This window comes from Gymnoscopelus microlampas, assembly GCF_963454915.1.
Source record: "Gymnoscopelus microlampas genome assembly, chromosome: 9".
NCBI classification, from domain to species: Eukaryota; Metazoa; Chordata; class Actinopteri; order Myctophiformes; family Myctophidae; genus Gymnoscopelus; species Gymnoscopelus microlampas.
Genome location: NC_139946.1, coordinates 26,406,089 through 26,428,547, shown reverse-complemented (window position 1 = coordinate 26,428,547; position 22,459 = coordinate 26,406,089). Strand labels below are relative to the sequence as shown.

The 22,459-nt window shown below is 40.1% G+C and overlaps 2 protein-coding genes across 3 annotated transcripts in view; one reads left to right on the top strand and one right to left on the bottom strand.

Moving 5' to 3' along the window:
- Positions 1–895: 895 nt before the first annotated feature.
- rp2 (RP2 activator of ARL3 GTPase) lies at positions 896–7,885 on the bottom strand. Its single transcript, XM_084067935.1, has 5 exons — positions 7,577–7,885; positions 5,367–6,035; positions 2,547–2,661; positions 2,348–2,433; positions 896–2,251 (listed from the first exon to the last, which is right to left on the bottom strand). Exons 1-5 carry the CDS (start codon positions 7,745–7,747, stop codon positions 2,168–2,170), a joined length of 1,125 nt encoding a protein of 374 aa, XP_083924061.1. The 5' UTR covers positions 7,748–7,885; the 3' UTR covers positions 896–2,167.
- Positions 7,886–11,266: 3,381 nt separating this feature from the next.
- Positions 11,267–22,459, top strand: part of slc9a7 (solute carrier family 9 member 7) — a 37,565-nt gene continuing 26,372 nt past the window's right edge. For both annotated transcript variants that reach the window (XM_084066562.1, XM_084066561.1), the window contains exons 1-6: positions 11,267–11,651; positions 14,418–14,620; positions 15,335–15,412; positions 20,359–20,435; positions 20,982–21,094; positions 21,777–21,882. In XM_084066562.1, the coding sequence (XP_083922688.1) occupies positions 11,357–11,651; positions 14,418–14,620; positions 15,335–15,412; positions 20,359–20,435; positions 20,982–21,094; positions 21,777–21,882 (872 nt within the window). In that variant the 5' untranslated portion in view covers positions 11,267–11,356. The remainder of the gene's footprint in view (positions 11,652–14,417; positions 14,621–15,334; positions 15,413–20,358; positions 20,436–20,981; positions 21,095–21,776; positions 21,883–22,459) is intronic.

Genomic DNA, 22,459 nt, shown 5'->3' with positions numbered 1-22,459 from the left:
AATAAATTCTCTCTCTCTCTCTCTCTCTCTCTCTCTCTCTCTCTCTCTCTCTCTCTCTCTCTCTCTCTCTCTCTCTCTCTCTCTCTCTCTCGTTTTTCCTGTATATTGTCAATGTTAAATAACTTTGTATTTGTAACTTTGTCATCACAGCACTGGCTTTCAAGTTGAACTGAAGGTGATAACTCCATCTGTTTGATTGGCAGTCTGCATGTGCTTAGTACAACAGTGGTTCTCAAAGTGGGGTCCAGGGATCACCAGGGGCCCATGAGGGGGTTCCAGGGGGTCCCTAAATGACTGGTAAGTCCATTTGTACACTCTCAAGAGTTATGAGGGCCCGTGGCGTAGTAAACATAGTAAATGCATAGTAAACTGTGGGTCATTGAAATGAAAGTTTGGGAAACATTGGCTTACAACATACACACCCTCATCTACCACTATGATGCAAACCCAAGTGATAGGTTATGAGGATGCTTCAAGAAGATTGAATATTTCTATAGATAGGTGTGTCAATCAGCCTACATGAATGACATTGATTTACCAGTATGACAAATAGCCCATCTAGTGACCAGTAATCTAGTAGATACTTGCTGGTAACAAGCAAACTCGTATTGTATATGTTATGCATGCTACAGTGATGAAAACTTGAACTTGCCATGGTATTTTAGTTTGTGTTAATGGCTTGCTGATGCACCTCACACATCACCATGGTACCCATAATCATAATATAGAGGAAGCTCAAATAATGTGCCATGAAGGTGACTTACATTTGAAAACCCCTCTCGCTTGTTGTTAATTATTAATTACTGGGATTGCTAAACATACAGAAGCTTGGAGAATACACATGGGCAATAAATGGAGTGTTTGAAGAATAAGAACAGAAATAATGAAGTCACATGGACACTTTTACTACAAATTATTTTTAGAACACATGTGATTGTTTCCTATACAAAACCAGTTCAGTTGAGTATAAAACAAAGCATATTACAAAATAAAACTCTGATTACATTAATTACCCTACATTACAATCCCAGCCATATTCATATTTAATAAGTACAATACTAGGTAAACGTGAACAAAGGTACCGTGGAACATATCACCTTTTTACAATCAAATGTTTGTCCAATTGTTCAAACAGCTACTGAATTAACAAATAAGTAATGATCAACTGCAGAATAATTGAAAACCGACATAAATTCACAGAATTACAATTATCTAAACCAAACATCCAATAAATCCTGGGAGGAAGAAATAAAGATGTGCAATTAAATATTCTTGTGCTCGCAAGTTTTCAATACAGGACATTTTTTCAAATAGCAAAGAAAGAAAACAAAGCTTTTGAGTTAACAATAACTACATTTACAGCAAATGTCTACATTCATGATAAAAGCAATAGAATTATCAATTCCATTCATAGCAAATATAAATATTCACACTTCACAGCACTGATCATAACTACCATGTGTACAGTGGTTTACAGCAAAATAGTTCATCTTATCCTTTGTGTTAAAGGTCTATACTTGTCACTATGTGTCATTATCTATTCTACAGTATATACAATTCCGGCCCCATATTTCACATATATCTATACTTTTCCCTAGATTTTTTTTTTTTTTTACATCTCTTGCATGTTTAAGCTTGCTCAAAATTCATTGAGTGAATGTTGGCTGAAATTCACGCTTAAGTTAAGAGCCCTCATCAAGATAAATGTTTTGTTAGAAATGCAGCACTTAAAAGAACACATTTTTCCAACACTTTCAACATGAATGGCAGTGAATGGCATTTCGTGAGGAGCAAATGTAAAACATAACGAGATAACTTAAAAAATGACAGCAATTGAGTGTAATATCATGTAGTAAATGGACAATGACACATAATGACACCACTATGGCCCTTTAAGAGGAAAGAGGAACTTATCTTTACACTAATCTTTGTAAACGGACAGCTAACCTCAGCATTTCAATTGTTATCAAAACCCTTTTAAAAAGGCATTGTTTAAGAAGGTCATTATGTATTTCCTTCCAACAGATTTCAAGAAGGGGGAGAAAGAAGGGAAGTAATAAAACACAGCTGATATTCAATCCAAACTGAGTGGCTGGATTTTCCAAAATCTGATCTATAATCTGATGTGCAATTTAATTTTGATGCGCTTGGCTCAGGGGCTTGTGAATTACAAGCCCATCTGCATGTCAGCAAAGTTGAAGAAGTTGTCCACATCTCGAGAAGATGTATTTTTGTTCTCGGAAACAAAAACCTGCCAAGAAATACAGAACATTTGCTCAGTCCAACAGAGCAACTATCAAGAGCAAAGTTATACAAGAGAGATCAAAACTACTACAGTGTACATTACCTTGGTTCCACTGAACACTTCATTGGCAATGTTCTTACAGGCATCTACAACTCCATCTCCACTCAACTCTAGGGCAATGACTGGGCCTTTGACAATGAGACATTTATTTAATAATCAAAAAGGTTACACATACACATTATCCTGCATTCACACTCACATGGAGAAGGAAAGAAGAACAAAACGGACAATCAATAAATACCTTTAGAGGCCCATTCCACAAGATCTTCTGCGTTGCCCTGGAACACTCTCTTCACATCTTCGGGTCGCATGGAGACCTCCTTTGTCTGGATCAACACCAAACCCTTTGGAACTACCTGTGTAAAATAAACAAATTAAGTAATATAAACCAGAAATCAATGCAAATCTTCAACACACATACATACGCACATGTGTCTCACACAGACACACACAGCATTTTGTGAGCAAGAGCTTGTGTATCGGCCCAATACAGTACTTGCAACAAGACTTGCAACAGGACTCCAACAGTACTTCTTCTAATGCGAGTAATAATGCACATCTTGTCAACTGAAACATAACTGGAATGTTTTCATGACAGCACAGCCAAGTAGTGTATGTTTAACAACACTAAAACCAGCTTACTTGGCATTGATGCAGCATCCTTCCACTTTTCAGGGTGAGCCAAGGAAAATGAAACTAGGAATTCCTGGCTTGACTCACATTTGGCTATTTGAAAGCACATGATCAGCAGAAACTAAGAGCAACCAAATACCAGTTAACTACCAAAGTGTTTCCCTATTCACTGGTAGGTTTAGGTAGACAGGATTTGTGATTGCATGTGATGAAGTTAACTTGGACTAGACTACTGACAGAATATTGTGACTACATTATGTAGCTAATGCCATCAGCCATACATGTGAACAGAGCTTTTTCTAGAGCTTGTTAATCCTCATTGAACAAAACGGAAGTTATGTGCAATCTCTTACGGTGAATTTCATATCAAGGAAGTAAATCATAGGCTACTGTTTGACATTTCACTTCAGAGCCAAACGTGCCAGTTTTCAAAGCAATAATATTGCATGGGTTTTAAACACTGGTTCTTGAAATATTTCCGTAATTCGAATAACGTTTTAGCCCTGCTATCAAAAGTGCGGGCTGTAAAGCTGAAAATACACCAAATCAATGGTTGGCTGAAAACAGCGAGGGTATCGGAGGTAGTCCTCTTGGTGTGTGTGTGTATTTTCAGCTGTAGTTGGACCTCCCAGAAGAAGCCAGATGCCCAATTAAAAAATGTATTGGTGCTTGGACATTGCCTGTAATCTGTCAGGTTTGAGCCAATCCGTGTACAGTTGAGTAGGAGAAGGGGCAGGGAGCAGCAGCATTTTCCTCACAGAAAACGTACTGTTCATCTGGTTGATGTTGTGCAAATGAGGAGATGACCATCGCACAGTGACGGCACTTCATTTGTCTATTTTGGTTGGCAATGTCAGTCAGGCAGCCGGGTTCAGACAACTACTTTGATCTGGTTGGGTGTACGGAGCAGCCGTGCTTCTCTGTACACCCTACCAACTTGTTTGTTCTACAAGCTCACATAGCTGAGCTGTAGATCAGTTATTTCCGCTGTCTGTTGTATGATGAAATATATAGGGCTTAATTGGCCAGTGGGGCTTTTACATTTTTAAGTTTGAGGGCTGTAAACGTCAATGTATTCAGCAAAGTAATTGATGGACCCTAAAAAGATGGGTCCACAAGAACACTGTTTTTTATTGTAATTTATTTCACCAGCTCAGCCTGAGTGCCCTGTGGCACAAATAACGGGAAGAGGGATATCATATTTGTTTGCTGAATGGCTATCATGAGTGCATTAATCAAACTTGCACATAGTCAGAGCTGACACCCACACCAGAACATCACACCCATGGCGGCGGTGTTCCTGCTGATGGGATATTTGGTTAGCTCTTGTGTGGAATTAGGAGAAAACACTGCACTAGGTAGTTATTGGCCAAGTGCACCAGCTTATCGCCTCAAACTTAAAAGGCCTTATTCCTGATTTACACTTGTTTGCTCAGTGTTGCGCACCGAAAATATCCAATCTACAAGCTCATAAGATAATATAGATTCTTAGATTAATCATGAAAAAATATAGCATTCAACTTCCACAACAGTTCACAACATTTAAAATAAGAAAACCTTTTAGACTAATGCAAGTTTTGTATTTTAGTCATTGGACAGTAATACAATATAATTGACCAACTTATATTAAAGTGTAAGTCATTATAAATAAGTTATGACACCTCTGTTTTCATCTATGACCAACAACTTCTTAATTTGTATTTCTGTTATGCTTGATATCTCTGATGTTTTCTTGTTTGATTTAAATTCGACAGACACCTGGACAGGAGAAACCCCACAGTGAAAAGCATACAGTATTATGCTGACCACAAAGGAAAGAAGTCACAGAGCACACAGGAAGATGACTCACCCACTCAGGCCCAAAGGAGGTACGTGTAGGCAGTGTTTACTCATACAAACACACTGAGTGTGTTGCTCATGTTGATCTGATGATTGTGTGTCACCTAGTTCAGTGACTCTCAAACATTTTCATATGTATTATGTATTTGTACACAAACCCCCATCTTAAAAGATTTTGTGCCAAGGACCTACATTTTTTCACGATTTTTCAATAAACATTCTGAGATAGCAGATCTACAATCTGACAACGTGTGTGGTTGTCAGCTTGTCGATCGGCTATTTTTGAATAGCCAAAGTATAAAGTGGTTAAAATTATTTTGATGCTCACTTTGCTGAGAACCCCCTGGAACCCCTTCATGGACCCCTGGGGGTCCCCGGACCTCACTTTGAGAACCACAGACCTAGTTAAATGAAGATAAACTCAAAAAAGGTAAATATCATAGGCCATAGTCTAATGAATAAAATAATAAATCCCTGTCTGCTATTCCTCCATAATTCAACCAAAGGTCAAAAGCAGCAACCCTGCATCGATTAAGGTCTCAGCGTCTCACTGCTTGTCTCCCCTCCTCCTCCCCCTCCTCCTCCTCACCTCATCAATCAGTTTGCGAGCGTTTGCAGTCGTGTAGTCCCCAGAAAAGAACACAAACAAACAGGACTCTTCACTGTCTTTGCGCCTCCCTCCCTTCGTCAAAGGCACGATGCTGCGTGCAGCATCAGCTGCGATTCGCACAGACTTGAATTCCGACTCTGGGTCTGGGGCCGGCACATGTTCCAGAACCACGGCCGACTCTGGTAGCAGACTCCAGTTAGTCTCCCCAGAGACGGGGGTGAAGTCGTGAATGTTGCTCCAGTTATTGTTGAATATGCTGAGCCCGGCGTCCTTGAAGTGGAACGCCAGCTCAGGGTAGTAGTACTGAAAGCAGCCAAACTTCATGCCAGTAGACGACTCAATGATCGGCTGAGTGGCACAGCACAGGAACACCTCCATCTTCTTACAGTCCCGCGTGCGAAACTGCTGACAGGCCACCACGCACTTGATGTCCTTGCAGTCCCTGAAAAACACGCTGCCCTTCACGGGTCCCAAAACGATGCGGCAGTTGACACAGTCGTCGATCGTAATCGTGGCGGAGTGGTCGAGTACGAAGATGTTACAATTCTCACAGTCTTGGATGACAAACTGTTGCCCGTTGAGTTTGCCAGGCAAGCGACCCACAGTAGCATCTTTGAGACCTGTCAGCATGTAGTCCTTCGGATCCACCTGAACAGAGACAGAAAATGTATTCATTTATTTGGGTTTTATTTATTGCATGTATACATTATGGCCTGTGAATAGGAAACAGAACATTTGAAATCACTACCGGTACTCTAAACAATCAGCAGCAGAAGCCTTGTGATTTGAGGTCCTATTTCAGACTTTCCTATTTCACTTGTCCCTATCTGTTCCGTGAACCGTAACATTCACTCGACTGATTATTAAGACCACTTGAACTCCTGATATTCTGGGAGGAACATTCGCCAAAAATAGCCGATCTACAAGCTCACAAGCTTGTCACATTGTGAGTTTGTAGATCTGCTATTTCTGGCGAAGAGATTTGGTATTAGAAGGAAACAATAGCAGACCAAGTACAGTTGTTGCAACTTAGGTCCGTTTGACTAAATATAGAGCGTTTAAGTGAGCTTGATTCAGGTCTGTCTGCCTTTCTGGTTGCAACTTTGCAATGACGAATTAGGAATTCATAGAATGCGTTGAGCACTCGAACAAGCCCAGAAGAGCATGCGGGGTTGTCGTGTAGGGGCGTTAATCCTATAATGAGCTCTATCCATGGACAGAGCAAAGGGGGCAACGCTGTCCACTGTGACAAAGGGGGAAGTGCACCTTTAAGTGTACATGCATGGGTGGTCTTTCCAATCGATCGGACAACACGTCTGATGTCTGAAACATGTTTGCTCACATTATTCTTACACCTTAAATCTCGGTTTGTGAACCACCTCCTGAACAGAACACCACAAAGAGTTACTCTGCTACACATTTGCTGTTTTTTTCCAGTCAATATTCATGTAACGCTGATGTTAACATAGCCACATGTCTGGTTAGATCAGTGGTTCTCAATATGGGGTTCGGGGACCCCCAGGGGTCCTTGGGTAGGTTTGAGGGGGCCCCCAGCTAAATTATTGATAGTTCCGAACTAAAGGGAACCTACAGATCTGTAACTCTTGAAAGTATTCAAATGGGACCAAAATTTGGTGTACACATAATTAATATGTACACTACACTACACTCTCAGAATTAAATGAACTAGATTGGGGTCCCAGAAATATCAAATGGGGGTCCATGGCCTAATGCATATCAAACTGAGGAGTCCTTGAAAATAAAAAGGTTGAGAATCACTGGGTTAGATGCTATTACTGTCCACACCTACAGTATAGATGAACCAGATCACACAGTAAAACTTCAAAAGCGGAAGCACTGGATGTCATAAGAATGATGTAATGTTAAACCCTCTAGACTTAGTGAAAATGACACTTTGACACTAAGTCACACTATACTTGGTCTGTTATCCTTCTATACTACACCAACTCTCTTCACCACAAATATAGCAGATGTACAAGGCAAGCTCACAGTAGTAGATCTGCTATTACTGGGGAATGCTCCCCTCAGAACATGGATGCTGGGGTTCAAGTGGTTAATAATGGCAGATCCCTTTCAAGTCGATGTTTGATCACCTTTAGCTTAAATACCTACCCCTCCATCCATCGCCTCAAGCGCCACCGTTCGTACTACATTAGGCGTGTATTTACCTTCTCTCGCTTGTCCCAGCTGTACTGTTTGGGTGGCTCCTCGGTGGTGTTATTGCCCAGGGGAACAGTGTTTGGAGTATCACCAGCAACAGTCGTTGTTGTGGGAGTAGTGATGGGATCCTCCTTTTCGTCCAATTTCCTCCTGGATTTCTTTGAGAAGAAGCAGCCCATTGTCACCTCTTATTTGATTCAGATGTGGCGAAAAAAAAACACTATGTCAGATTTAAATGTGGAGATCAATCGAGAGACGATTTCAGTGTTTGCTCTTTTAATTTACAAGGCTGCTTGGTTCCTCTCTCGGCTCTTTGCCCTGCCCCTCAAGCTGTCGTAGATACGCGCACGCACAGCACGCACGCAGCAGAGCCGTGCACGCGGAGCTTCCCGTTTCCTGGCCAATCGATACCTTGTCGCTCTGTGCGATTGGCCAATCAGAGCAGCGCGAGCTGATCAAGAGGCGTGGACCTGTGGTGCGTTCAGGGTGACGCTCGGATATTTGTACGATCCATCTAATTAAGCTGTTATTACAGTCGAGGGTGTGCGACTGCGTTATCGTGATTATTGGCAGTTTGGCACGCCAGTGATGCGGTCAGGAACAAGGCAGCCGAGTTCCGAAAGCATCTCTGTTAATGCCAATAATAACGATAACGCACACCCTCGAGTGTAATATTGCGATTATACAACAGTTACCATCAAAATAAAACATGTATTCATATTGCGGGACATTTCTCTCTCAAAATAACCTTCCTGCAAGTGTGTTATCTCTGTTATCCTAGAAATACATGGGGTCTGTTTGACAGAGACAGACAGAGTCCTTGTTTAATCAGCCACGCTAGACAACCCAGCTGATTTTTATATTTTGATTAGGAGTTCTGTCATGCTCGTTTGAAGGGCGGGTAGATACAGTAGCTATTTCAACCAATCAGATTGCTTCGTCGGAACTACCTGTTGTATAATTGAGTTTTACGTTAGGATGCTCAGTGTAACTGTGAATACAATTGCAAATTTACCAGTTTACTAAAACGGATTCAACCTTTCACTTGCATTCTTTGTGGGTGTTGTCCTGTCAAAACTGTGGTTACTTGCAGTTGCAGAAGTAGACACAAATAGAATATAGCTTATTTTTACTGCATGTTTTGCCCTTAATGATGACATGTTATACAATATTATTGCCTATGCTTCCTACTCTATTTATAAGGCACATCACATCCCTGTCTAGATACAGTTGGAATTATTTTTAAATGTATGCACACCAAACCAGAAATACCATATAACCATGGCAAACAAGACATCAGATTAGCTAACAACTTGAGACACTACTAGGTCATGCTAAAAATAGGTAGGCTAATCCTCAATTGTCCATTTATGCCCTGTGAGAATTGGGTGGCCTGAGCTGGCCTCACCATTCACATATTTTTTCTAAATGAGGAAATACACCACTGGAAAGCACCTAAACAATCTAATCGAGAAATTACCTACCCTGCTCTCCAAGGGGACTTTCTATCAAAAAGGAAACGGTTACTCAATATGCCCATTATAATAACTTGCTGCTGGCACCATCACTATGCATTAATTTACTGTAAGTTAATGCATAGTGATGGTGCCAGCAGATATGTAAGTTACTTACATATCTGCTGCTAATTGTTGTCTCTACTTGCACAAGAGACTTTCATATTCTGCCTATTTTTTATTTTCCATGCACCTTCTGCATATTTGACATAGTGTCCTGTTCTCTGTTCTCTATTCCTAGACTATTTTTTGAAACCGCAAAAACATTTATTTCACCCATTCTTTTACACCAGTAATCTTGTGATAATAAACCTGAAGTGTAATAGTAATAATAATCATAATCATAATAATAAGCCAAAAGAAACAATTTATTGTGGCGTTAAGAGTGATTTCAAGGCCTGCTTACGTCACACCACCAGCAGGAGAATGAATTGAGAGATTATCCCTCACCTCTCCGTTCTCACACCCAAGATGAATCATACAGGGTTTGAATAAACACCTCCAGATTAAACAGAGACTAAATATCACATTGATCCAAGAAATGGACGTGGAACCAGAGGTATATGGGCTGCTGTAACTGCTAGGACTGAGCTCAGTTCTCTCCTCAAAATAGTGCTTAGTCTGCCCAGTGTAGTGGGAAAAATGTAATTGTTTCATTTCTATCTTATCTCTCTCTCTGTATGTTGATTGTCCTAAGTGCTAATCTAGCTGGGTGTGGCTTACACCGTGGTCTGATATCCTGTGTCGCATTAATCAAACCTTTTGCACATCAATGGCTCTTGTTCTGACCAAGGTGTCGGTGAGACTCCCTCACAGCCAACAGTCAGATCGTCTGTATGTTGATTTGGATGGTGTCATTGTAATAACAATGATCTAATCAAGAGGCTGGCTGTCTGGTCATGTGACAGTTTTCACCCCTCCTACTTTGAGAAAAGTGTATAAAAAGTAACTACATGTATTGTTCTGGAGTTCAATCATCCCACATGTTGGAAGATGGTTGTTCTCTAGGGATCCCTAATAAATTGAATTGAATGTCTCATCACATCTTGTACTCTCCTTATATTTTGTTGTAAGTATTAGTATAGAAATTCCACAACACCAGTTCTCCCAAAAACCTGCAGGCCAGGACCAGATTACCACCACCACAGCTTTTTCTGAAGCTCTATTATGTAATTTTTGTGTGTGAATAAAATGTAATTTTGTCCAATCTTTATACTGTACACACTCTGGGCCTGGGTGGTTATATTTGGTCTCCCTCCTCTAAATGCTCTTCTATTGAGACATTTAGATCCTGTGTCTAGGTTAGGTTGGACACGACCTTTGACACAATCCTGTTTCTGGTTTGACACAAATTATGTCCTGAAGGTCAAAATCAATTTGTCCCCAGAGCAAGCAGGCAGGATCTAGCCCAGTGGTAAAGATTTCAGCACTTGTGCAGGAGACATGGGTTAAAATCCAGGGTAGAACAGGAAAGTTACATTGTGCAGCTTTTTCTGACAGCTTTCCTGCGAAAATGATGACTTTGCATCAAGGAAGCGTTGTTTTGACAGGAGGGAGCAGTCTTTAGGACGTTGGAGACTATTTTTTATTTTTGTTTGGATACTTTGACTTTCACTCCGCTACATTAGACGGGCATTAGGCTATTGCACTTTTGACTCCACTGCATTTCAAGGGAACAAATACATTGTTAATTAACCACTTCTTAACCACGCTAAGAAATAGCAGATCTACAATCAACGTATTGCAATGCACTGTGAGCTTGTAGATCTATTATTTTTACCAGGCTATTCATTATATTTTCAGAACTTTTCGAAAATATAATGAATAGCCTGGTGAAAATAATAGATAGGCAATACAGCATTGATATTAAAAAGAACATTTAGTCTACTTTTTAATTTGAATACTAGGTGTTTTTAAAAGCAAGCACAAATTTGACTGAGCAACATTCACTATGGTCAAATTTAGTAATAATTGACCATAATAAAGTACTTAGCTCACTGGGGTAAAGTAGACCATATATATCTATGGAGTTGACTACCTGTGATGGTGTCATACGGTTCCTTCCAGACAGGGGGGCAGTGCAAGCACACAGTGACGCGCGTCCTCATGCATTGGAGCGCACTGTGCCTTTAAAAGGTTGAACTACACGGTCTTCTACGATTTAGTGTTGGCGAATTGTTTTGCAGTCATCTGTCTACCTTGCGCAGTGACATGGCATAGAGAGTAAGAGAGAGGACCAGCAGCCCAGGCGACTGTCTATCAGCATCCTGCACCATGGACGCTTTCGATCGGCGGGGGGTCCGCGGACTGGTCCGTGCTGCTGCTGTGGACAAGAACAAGATGTTGCCCTTTCTGATCGTGCTGCTGAACGCGGTCTCCACCATGAACGCACAGGACGACGGAATGGGGGAACTGGCCACCGAGAAAGAAGCGGAGGAAAGTCACCGCCAGGACAGCGTCAATCTACTGACATTCATCTTATTGCTGACCTTAACGATCCTCACTATATGGCTCTTCAAACACAGACGGGTCCGTTTCCTACACGAGACCGGACTGGCAATGATCTATGGTGAGATCTGTTGTAGTGAGACGAGGCTTATCATTATCACATCCCCCACTATCAGCAGCACACTATCGTAGGCTACAGCACGGTGTTATTATGCATGCGTGATTCATTCTTTCAAGTGGCTCTGAGTCTTCTGTATAGAGAGCAGTGGTTCTCAACGTTTTCAGGCCGCGAACTGGGGACCCCCCCCACCCCCCAAAAAAACATTTTTGAACTGGGGACCCCCCAAAATAATCATATTTGAACTGGGGACCCCCCTACCCCGACAAGCACTTGGGATGTAAGAGTTGAGGCATTACATTTTCGGTTCTACAGATAAATATTGTGAAAATAGCCGATCTATTTTCACAATTTTTGCCTCTTTCTTATATTTCTTTTTTTAAAGGCCTTAAATTGTCACTTCACTGTCACCTGGGACCCTCCCCCCCCCCAAAAAAATGGGGAACCATGGGTTGAGAACCATTGCATAGGCCAACAATGTTTCGTCACATTGAAATCCATTTAAATAGCTGGCACACTGACAATGTCAAACGTGCGTTTTGGAAATGCACTCGTCTGTTGACTACTGTATACAGTATGTATACAGTAGTCAACTGTATACAGTTGTTATTTGGCCAAATGTAATTCAGACTTAGCAAATACTAATTAAGTCTATTTATCTATCTATCTATCTATCTATCTATCTATCCTCAACCTTGTGCGTGGTCTGCAGTAAGACTGAGGCCCACCACCCACACAAAGAACAGAAAATAGTACATTATCACTTGTCTAATAGTCTTATTCTTTGGTTTGAGGCCTAATTCTCTCAAGCAGTGTCAGGTCTAAAGAATACAATTCATCAGACCCAAGCTGTGCCAACACCATAAATCATAACACACTGGGGGCCATTGCTATGATCTGTCATATCCAGTCACCTGTGAGCACAGACGAACCCAACTTAAACAGTGCTACAGTATTGCATAAGGCGCTAAGGGTTCTGCTTTAGCCAAACGGATGAAGAATTCAGCCATACTACATCTGATTATTATTTCTCTAATACACATTTTCACAATTTATAAGTATCATTCCATTCCTCCCCATCAGTGTCACACTTAGTGACTTGGGAATTCTGATGGCAGGCTTTGCTTTCCTTTTCACAAGGTTTCCTTCCTGGAATGTCCCTACTGGATAAAACGGGACAGCTTTCAGGCAAAAGCTGTTTTTGGTACCCACAGAGGGCATGCTCCTTAGTGCATGAAATAGTTCAGCTTTTATATAATTCACTTTATTATTATTGTTGTTATTATAATGTAGTCAGTAATTATGAACAAGTTTTCTTTTGCTGCCTTCGTTTAATGTTGGCTCATATTGTGGTCATATTCTTGTTATTATGTTTTGTATATTTTCGTATCATAATCTATGTTACATTTGACATGAGTTATCTCCAAATGTATTTGATGGTCAAAACCTTTTCAGAGATGTCAACAGTACATTGAGTTTGAGGTGAAAGAACTTTGAACCTGTGTTGTGGTCAGTCCCACTGTTTGCCTTGATTTGTCGAGCTGCGTCACTGCTTGCCTGGTGCGAACGTTCTGGCAAGTGGAAACCACCTTGCCACAGGATTAATTTGGTGTGCGTAACACACTCTCTGCAGACACTCATCCCCAGTGTGCATGTGCATTTATGTGGTGTGTGTGTGTCTGTGTGAGTGTGTTCTCTGCAGTTAACCTAGTGGTACTAACGTGAATGCATTGCTGGCAGCTTTTCCCCATCTCTCATGCTGATGACAACTGTCTTACCAGAGGATTTATGTGCTGGAACTGCCTGCATCATCTCTCTCCCTGGCTCTAGCTCCTGCACAAGCTTCCTCTTACAATTTCCCAATTTCTCTACCTTATCCTAACATTCTCTGTGCTTGACTGCCTGCTTGGAATCTCGGGATGTACCCATTAATCGGCTGAACTTCCGGATCGGGATCGGCCCATATTCGCCTTGCAATTTCACTGCCATCAATGTGTCGGCAAATAAGATGATTTTCACCCATGCCAGTGGCTGATGTTAATCTGTTGTTTTATGAATCTATATGATTGAATTTGTGCTTATTAATAGATAGTGTGATGAAGGGCTGAAACACTTTAAAACGGTTATTTTTTATAATGAAGGTTTATTGGTTTCCCTGGCACAACAGGGGGAATGAATAACAACAACAAAAAAAACAATGAACAAAAATACTTGTTTTTGGATTCGGCTATTGGCCAAATTTATATTTGAAACATTGATATGGGTGCATACTGCATCCCTACTGGAATCTATTGTTTTGGACGTCAAACTGATCTGGAAAACACTGCCACACTCAGTTTAATTTAGTTGAATTTGTGAGATTCTTCCTTCAATGTGATGCACATTGCAGTTCAGAGAACAAGTATGCCATGTGAATGAGAGTAGTAAAATAAAGTAGATTAGTAGTCAAATAAGATAGAGGAACATTCTTCAAGAGCAACAGAGTCTATATGGGTTTAGATATCTGAACTGAAAAGGACTGAGAAATTGACAAAATGCAGAATTCCATAAATGTACAAATGATGTGTACTACTGTGCCATTTCAATGCTCTTTGAGCATTAACCACTCTCTCAACTTGATGTCCCAGGACAATAGCAGATCTAAAGGCAACATAAAAGAACATCATTTCTTTGCTGTTCGTCGTACAAGAAGATATATAGGGCTTAAGTTATTGATGTGGGCCTTGTTTACTTGCTGCCGTCATGACCCCTGTCCTCTCCCTTCCTCAGGTTTGTTAGTAGGTGTGATTCTGCGGTACGGCATACCAGCCACCAGCTACCACCATAAGACCCCCCCGAGCTGCGCTCTGAAGGGAGGCCCCACCAGCACCCTGCTGCTCAATGTCAGTGGCAAGTTCTTTGAGTACACACTCAAAGGAGAGATCAACTCTCGTGAGATCCACAATGTGGAACAGAATGACATGCTGCGAAAGGTAAACAGGGATTTCGTTTTTCTTTTTTTTCAGGATTGTACCTATGTAAACATGTGGTTAGCAGTTAGCACCTTCTCTTGTTCCACAAGTTGGTCTATTGAACTGCACCTTGAAGGGATAGTTCACCCCCAAAATGACTTTTTTTCTATTGATTAGTCACCCCATGGAGACTTGAATGGATATTATTTTGTTGTTGTCACATACCTAAGCCAATAATTTGATGACCGGCAGGAGTTCCGGTAGGAGACATACCAGAACCAATGCCTACCGGTCCGCTTGGGTGAACTATCCCTTTAAGAACACTGTATCTGCTGCTACTTTCTTTAATATCGCCTCAGGGCGGCATGTTATGTATACACCTGCATAATGCTAATGATCAACGCTCGGTTAATTCGCATGCACCGCGGTGGATTCGATCCCCTAGACTCCGTGGTGGTGGACAGGTGGTTTACCTGCACCATCTGAACGCCCCGATTGAGCTTTTCGTTTAACCACTTAAAGCTGCAATCCATAACTTTTCTCAGTGAGTAAAACATTTTAATGTAAGGAGTATGTTAATATATAAAATATGCAATACGACACGTTTTTAGCTTGTAGATCTGCTATTTTTGATTTTTATATTTTATTTGAATCCTGAAAAGTAACAGCCTTGTACATATGAGGTTTCCACCCGACAGCAACAATATGCATTATCTTTCTTTCTCTTCCCCACAGGTTACATTTGACCCCGAGGTCTTCTTCAACATATTGCTGCCTCCCATCATCTTCCATGCTGGATACAGTCTGAAAAAGGTGAAGCATAACATGAAATGTTATAGGGCAACTATCAATTATTATTCTAGCGATTATTCTATCGATTACTTTTTAGATTAATCGAATATTCGAGAAGCACACACAATATTCAGATTATTTTTAAATATATTTCTGTAAACGGTAATCGTTTTTGGGAAAAAAAAGCAATTTCCATTTTCCCTGCTAAATTGATTATTTTGTTAAAATCGATTATCACTTATTTTTTATTATCCACTAAATCATTGAGTTCGATTTACTGTTACCTAGTACCATGTGCATTTTTAAATTTGAAAGAGTAATCCACGGAGTACATTTATTTGATAACAAGGGGTTAATGTAATGCATGGTAATTTGAGCATGGCAGTGCATAGAGGGGTCCAGGAGGATATATCTGCTGCCACAAACTGCTGTTTCATTGGACAGATGGTCTGCTTAGGAGAGCTCTCATTGGCCAGGCCGTGGGGACATTCAGTGTTTACTGAAAATAAATAGCCCCTTTGAGATGAAGTCTAGACCAGATGTCTTTCGCTTCCTCTCTGAGGCAGGCACATAAAAACGTCTGACTCTGACATGTCCAGTTTCTTCTGGGTGGCTGTTAATTGAGCCACGTGAAGCAATTGATAAAGGATTGTAATGAGTCTCTATGTACAGTACAAATACATATACATGTATGTTGTATGTCACTCTGTCCGCAGTCACTCAATAGACTGTTTTAGGGCTGCAACTATCAATTATTTCCATAGTGATTATTCTGTTGATTACTTTATCGATTAATCAAATCATTTCTAAGTGTTTTTTTTACAATCTTTTAAATGTTTTATGTATCAATGAATCCACATGAAGAAGTTCTCATTGTTTTTTATAATCGACTAAATCGATTCATCTGATGACCCATATTTTATGCTTGGTCGTACAACAGTGTACAGGTACAACAGCTTTTGCATAACCGATTGGGACATCATTGCATCCCCAACTTGCATCGTTGCCGACTTGCGTGGTTCTGCGGTCTAGTTTTATTAAAATTGATTGTTTTGTTGTATTGATTAAATGTATCAGTTCGATTAACTGTTGCATCCCTATACTGTATCATCATGAATTTACAACACAAGGCCATGAAACTTTATTAGATTCTGATTCTAAAATGCATGGTTGTGCAGTGCTGCTCATTTCATACAGTACCCTTAGGACCAGGCTAATAATACATTACTAATTCAAATTATGAGCTTGCTCTGTTGCACATACTCCTACAGGCTGGGGTGGCACCTGTCAGCAGGGAGTGTTGGGCGTAAGGAGTAGGAGGAGGCGTACTGAGGTGCTACAGTACGTCGTTCCGGTGGGGGCTCCTCACTGGCTTAGTAGTCACTGGCTTAGTAGTCAATGTTGGAAAAGTTACTAAAAAACAGTAACATATTACCTATTACTCATTACTTGTTTAAAAAGTAATGTTATCGCCCCCAGTAATTACATCTTTTCTCCTCAAAAGTTTTACTTTACATTTTCAACATTAGCAGTTGTTTTTTCCCCTTTTCTGCAGCCTACATTGTAAAATCCTCATTGTTTATTTAACTCCGAACAAAGTGCTAGGCCATATGAGGCCAACGTGTGCCAGTGCATTTCAATGCAATCCAAAAAATGTAGCATAACAAGTTTGTCACAGTCAGTCACAATTTCACAGATACTGTAGCCCTACAATATTAACCTGAGTGATATAAAAAAAGCATTATGTATGGCTGGATATTTAGTGCATCATTATAAATCTGGTATCTAATAACTTGCCAAACAAAACCGGGGTCGGGCTTGACACATGTAAATAATCCACTGAGTGTTACACATAACGAGACATAACAAGATGTGTAGATTTTATAAAGTGCTTCAGTTCAACTACAATATAATAATTCTGGAAAAAGTCTCCCTCAGCAACACATGGTTTCTTACATAATGTGGGAACAATTTGTTTTTTAGGCTATAACAAAATTACATTTCAAATAGCCTATTAATATTGTTCAAAACTGTATAAATTTGACATTTATATCCATTTGACCATTATATCAACGGACCAAAAACAACACACGATCACGGAATGAAAATAAACAAAGTTTAGACACTCAAGCCCACAGTACCACCAAGGCTCGTGAAAATAGTAACTTGTTACTTTTGTAAAATAGTAACTGTAATATTTATTACTCAATACGCGAAAGTAATTAGTTATATTACTAGTTACTGGAAAAGGGTAATAATATAACTTTTTTTCGTTAAGTTACTTTAGTTACTTTCCAACACTGTTAGTAGTAGGTTAGCCAGTAGGGTACAACAGCAGTGACAACACATAGAAGTGTGCGGGGAGGAATTCATTGGCATAACGACTAAATTGGGGAGAAAAAGGAGTAAAAATTACTGGCTACTCTAAATGGAAAAGAAAAAAAGGTTGTTCCATGTTTTGTTCTGTGACTGCTTCAGAATTGTGCATTGTGAACCCTCTTACTGTACATCTTCGGTCTTGAGCTACTTGTTTCTGAAATAATGGAAAACTAGATGCGTTACAGCCCCCATGTGACATCTAATGTCATGGTTTGGTGAGTAAGCAATTCTGAAGCTTCTTCATTATGCAGTAATAGATGGAGTCACAGTGCAGTGGGGTATGAATGTGGGCAAAGGTACAGTGCTCTGCCTCTGCTGCACCACAGGCTTATTAAAGGTTGTTTATATTTCCAGTAGTCAAGTGGTTGACACTGGTTGTAGGCTATTTGATCAGAATCGTGTCATGTGGTGTCGGGTGTCGTCATGACACCTGCTGGAACTCATCTCAGTGTTAAGTCATATTGCTGCTGTCTACTGTACATATAATTCAACTTATGCAAAGGATTTTTACAGCTAATGCTATACACTGTATTTTGCAAAAGAAAGCGTCAAGTGGAACAGTATTTTAATAAGATGAATAATTAAACAAAAGTGCCTGGGAGCAGACTTATCAATGGCCCTGAAAATTAAAACCTGAACCGAACCGACCTGAGTGATTTTAAGCCTGTGTCCGAACCAAGCCTGATCATCACATACAATATTGAGCCCGAGCTCGGTTATTGCGAGAAAATATTGCGCAATTTATGTAGACGGCAACTCAAATAGCATGGCACAACAGGGTGTGAGAGAGAGCAACATTAGTGAGTCATTAGGATAGTTAGTCATATCCATTTTTAGCAGCAGTTAATCAACTCATTGATTGAATCACTTATTAAATGTTTAACAAGCTTATGACCAAGTTATAACATGTGGCTAAAAAATCTATTCGAATTTTCTTGTGTCGTTGATAGTTTGTATAAAAAATAAAACAAATGATGAATCGAAAAAGTCATCGATATAATTATTGCTAAGAAAATAATCAACTCGACTGATGAGTCCCCCCCCAAAAAAAAATTATAATAACGTAAGGTGCTTTCCTTTTTGCTGAGTCAAAACACGAGGCCTCAGGAAACGAGAATCAGGAAATGGGAAGTGTGCTCTGCTTGAAAGAGTCCCTCCATTGTTTTTTTTTGATAAAGTGAGAGAGTCAGCATATGCTAACTTTGATTAAATGCAGCTGTCCTGTCCATGGCTCCAAACTTTGTTTGGGCTGTATGAACCTCAAGTGACCATTACACCAGCAAAGAAGCGACGAAGGTTAATGATATGTCAAAAGCTGGTATCCGTTTTGGAAGATGCAGCTTTGATTGATTGATATAATACTTTATTAACAGTTTGCAAATAGTACAGTGGTACGATTATACAATGATGCTAAAATGATAACGCAAAAAGCCCTAAGGGCCTATTTACATTGTGGTCCTGCCAAAGAACTAAACCACATTAACCATAGCGTCCCTATTTTGGTGAAACATTCGGCGAAAAATAGCCGATCTGCGCTTGTAGATTGTCTGTTTTTGTTGAAGAGATTTGGTGTAGAGGCTAAAAAAGGAGGGGACCAAGTATAGACCCCTGGGGGACCCCGGTCAGCGACGTATATAGGGTTGAAGTGGTTTGAAGAGGGTTATGAAGTAGTTTTAACTGTTGTTTTTGTCTTGATGTTTCCCCAATGTACCCAAACATACACTGACAACACTGTCAGAGTGAGTTCTGAGGACAGTCACAGTAGTTCTTTTTCAGGAAGTTGATTGTTTGCTCTGTAAAAGAGGCACATTTCCCATGGAAAACAAGATAAGCGTTTCTGTCTGTTTGGGAGAATCCAATACCTAAAGAGAGGAGGAGGACTTCAGCAACTGAGTTGATCAGAAGAGTGTTTGGGCGTTGGCATTCATTCATGAATCCTTGTTTGTTTTACAACCAGCAACAAGCTGCCTGAGGATTAATATGTTTTTGAGAGCTCAACAATCACTCAGGAGAGAAGTACAGTTTACGGTGTGTGTCTGAGAGGGGAAGAATTATTTAACCCATTAAGACCTGAGGCTGATACTACAAATGTCTTCTAAATCCTAACAGTTTCCTGAAAAACATATGTTGGTTCTCAAATGTTTTAATGTCAAGGACATAATTTGGCCACGGACCTCCATCTCAAAATATGTTGTTCTAGGAACCCCCAGAAGCAAAATATTAGATACAAATGTTTTGCACACATTTTCATGATTTTTCAAAAATGGCAGATCTACAAGTTCATAGCGCGGCACTATGAACTTGTATATCAAAGCTTTTATATCAAAGCTCAAACTAAATTGAATGCCTCAACTCCCACACTCCAAGTGCTTGTCAGGGTGGGGGGTCCCCAGTTCAAATAGGATCATTTTGGGGCGTCATGGCCTGAAAAGGTTTAGAACCACTGCTGTAGGACAGTGGTTTCACAATCTCTCTCTGTGGCTCTACTAATAAGTCTATAACAAATTTGGAATTACAACTGAATTTGATTGTCATTACAGATAATGTGGCATATTTAATACATACCCGCTCTCTGCTTCTCATTCCAGAGACACTTCTTCAGGAATCTGGGCTCCATCATAACGTATGCTTTCCTTGGGACTTGCATCTCATGTTTTGTTATTGGGTGAGTCAGTGTTACTACTGGACACTTGACACTTGTTCTCAAGATGGGGTCTGGGGACCCCCAGTGGTCCTTGAGGGGGTTCCAGGGGGGAACTGTTTGACTTCTTCTTTATCCTATTTCATGTTTCAGCTAGTTTTGAAAAATCTTGAAAAACTGTGAAAATGTGGAATCCTTTTGAAAATATAAATATAAACTTTTTTTTTTCTTATGGGGGTTCATGACACAAGATATTTTCAGAGGGGGGTCCATCTGAAAAGATCTAATCATTTTTGAAAGTATAACATTATTAAATATGATGCCTGTTTTGTCCATAGTACCGGTATATTATTTTGATTTATATTGGTACCAGTCATTGTCAGTAATTTCTTGACTTTGTATATTGAAGTTAGTGGTTTTATCTGCTATGGGAAATGTTTGTTTAAAAAGCCTAAAACACAAGCTTAATCACGATTATTTGTATGGCAATTAATCATCAAGTAAAATGTCATGATCGGATTTGTGACGATCCTAACCTTACAATCTCATTATTCTCAACTCTGTTTTCAGAAACCTGATGTATGGCGTGGTCAAGCTCATGCAGCTTGTAGGGCAGCTGAATGATAAGTTCTACTACACCGATTGCCTCTTCTTTGGCGCAGTCATCTCTGCCACAGACCCAGGTGTGGTACACATATAGTCGCTGTCGGACAGAAACCTTGTATCTCCATATTTCAACTTTTTATGACACTGATGCACAAAAATTGCAAAAATAGCTGATCTACAAGCTCATAATGTGTGACGCGTTGTAAGATTGAAGATGGGACATTTTCGAAAACATTTATACTATTGAATTATTTTTAAAATGTTCGCCTCCGTGTGTCAATCGTATTATTTCTGTCTGGCAGAAACCTTGTGTCTTCATATTTGTTATACTTTTTTCATAAATGAATGCCCTGTTTTATACTTTGTCGTATGACCGTGTCATGCAAAAGTAATGAAATGTGACACATGAGGTTACAACCTGCTATCAGCTATTTTCGTTGTTTTGTAAGATTTTGACCAATAATGACATGTCAGGATTCCAGGTTGAAACTGGTTAAATGTGTCTGTGGGTTTTATAAATATATAACCAATGAAAAGTATTAACAAGAGCTTGTGACTAAATAATAACTATATTGGATCCAGTGGAACACATGTTGTTCTTTCCATTTCCTGTAAAGCAACGGTCTTGGACATGCAAGGCTTCTGCCTGATTAAAATCAAGCTAGAAAACACATCTTTGCTAACATGAATGATTCGCATGTGTCCAGCAGCTACACTGTAAATGTCCTGAACATCCATGTGTGTACTGTGTGTTCGTAGTGACGGTGCTGGCCATCTTCAATGAACTCCATGCTGACGTGGACCTGTACGCTCTGCTGTTTGGAGAGAGCGTTCTGAACGATGCTGTCGCCATTGTGCTCTCCTCGTAAGTCCCAGCTCTGCTTTATCATTCATTCATACAGGGGGGTTGGGCACTTTGTGTGCAGGACACAGAAATAAAAATATCTATCATACACACACTGTTTAGTCGCCGTCGGACAAAAACTTTGTATCCGCGCTCGGGTGGTGCAGGCGAAAAGCACATGCCCATCAATGATGAAAGTATACTACACAAGTCACAGGTTGCATGCTGCCATGCATTTAACGTTGCGTGTCGTACAATTGAGAACGTTGTATAATTGAGCATGTGACAAATAACTATTGTACTATTGGCGCACACACAACCATAAAGTCTCTACGTTCATAAAGAGAAACCTCTGTGTCTTTGGGAGTATTTCCATGCATCTCTCTCGTCTTTTTCCCCTGTGATGCTCAAATTCTGCACCCAGGTGTGAGACAGAGCAGAGCAGTGAGTTACAAAGTTACAGAGTACATTTACTCAAGTTCTGTACTTAAGTACAACTTCGAGGTACTCTTACTAATTACTCATTATTATTACAAAACATTCATTAACCACTTGAGCACTATTTTATTCTTTAGCCATTAAAAAATAGCAAGCTAAC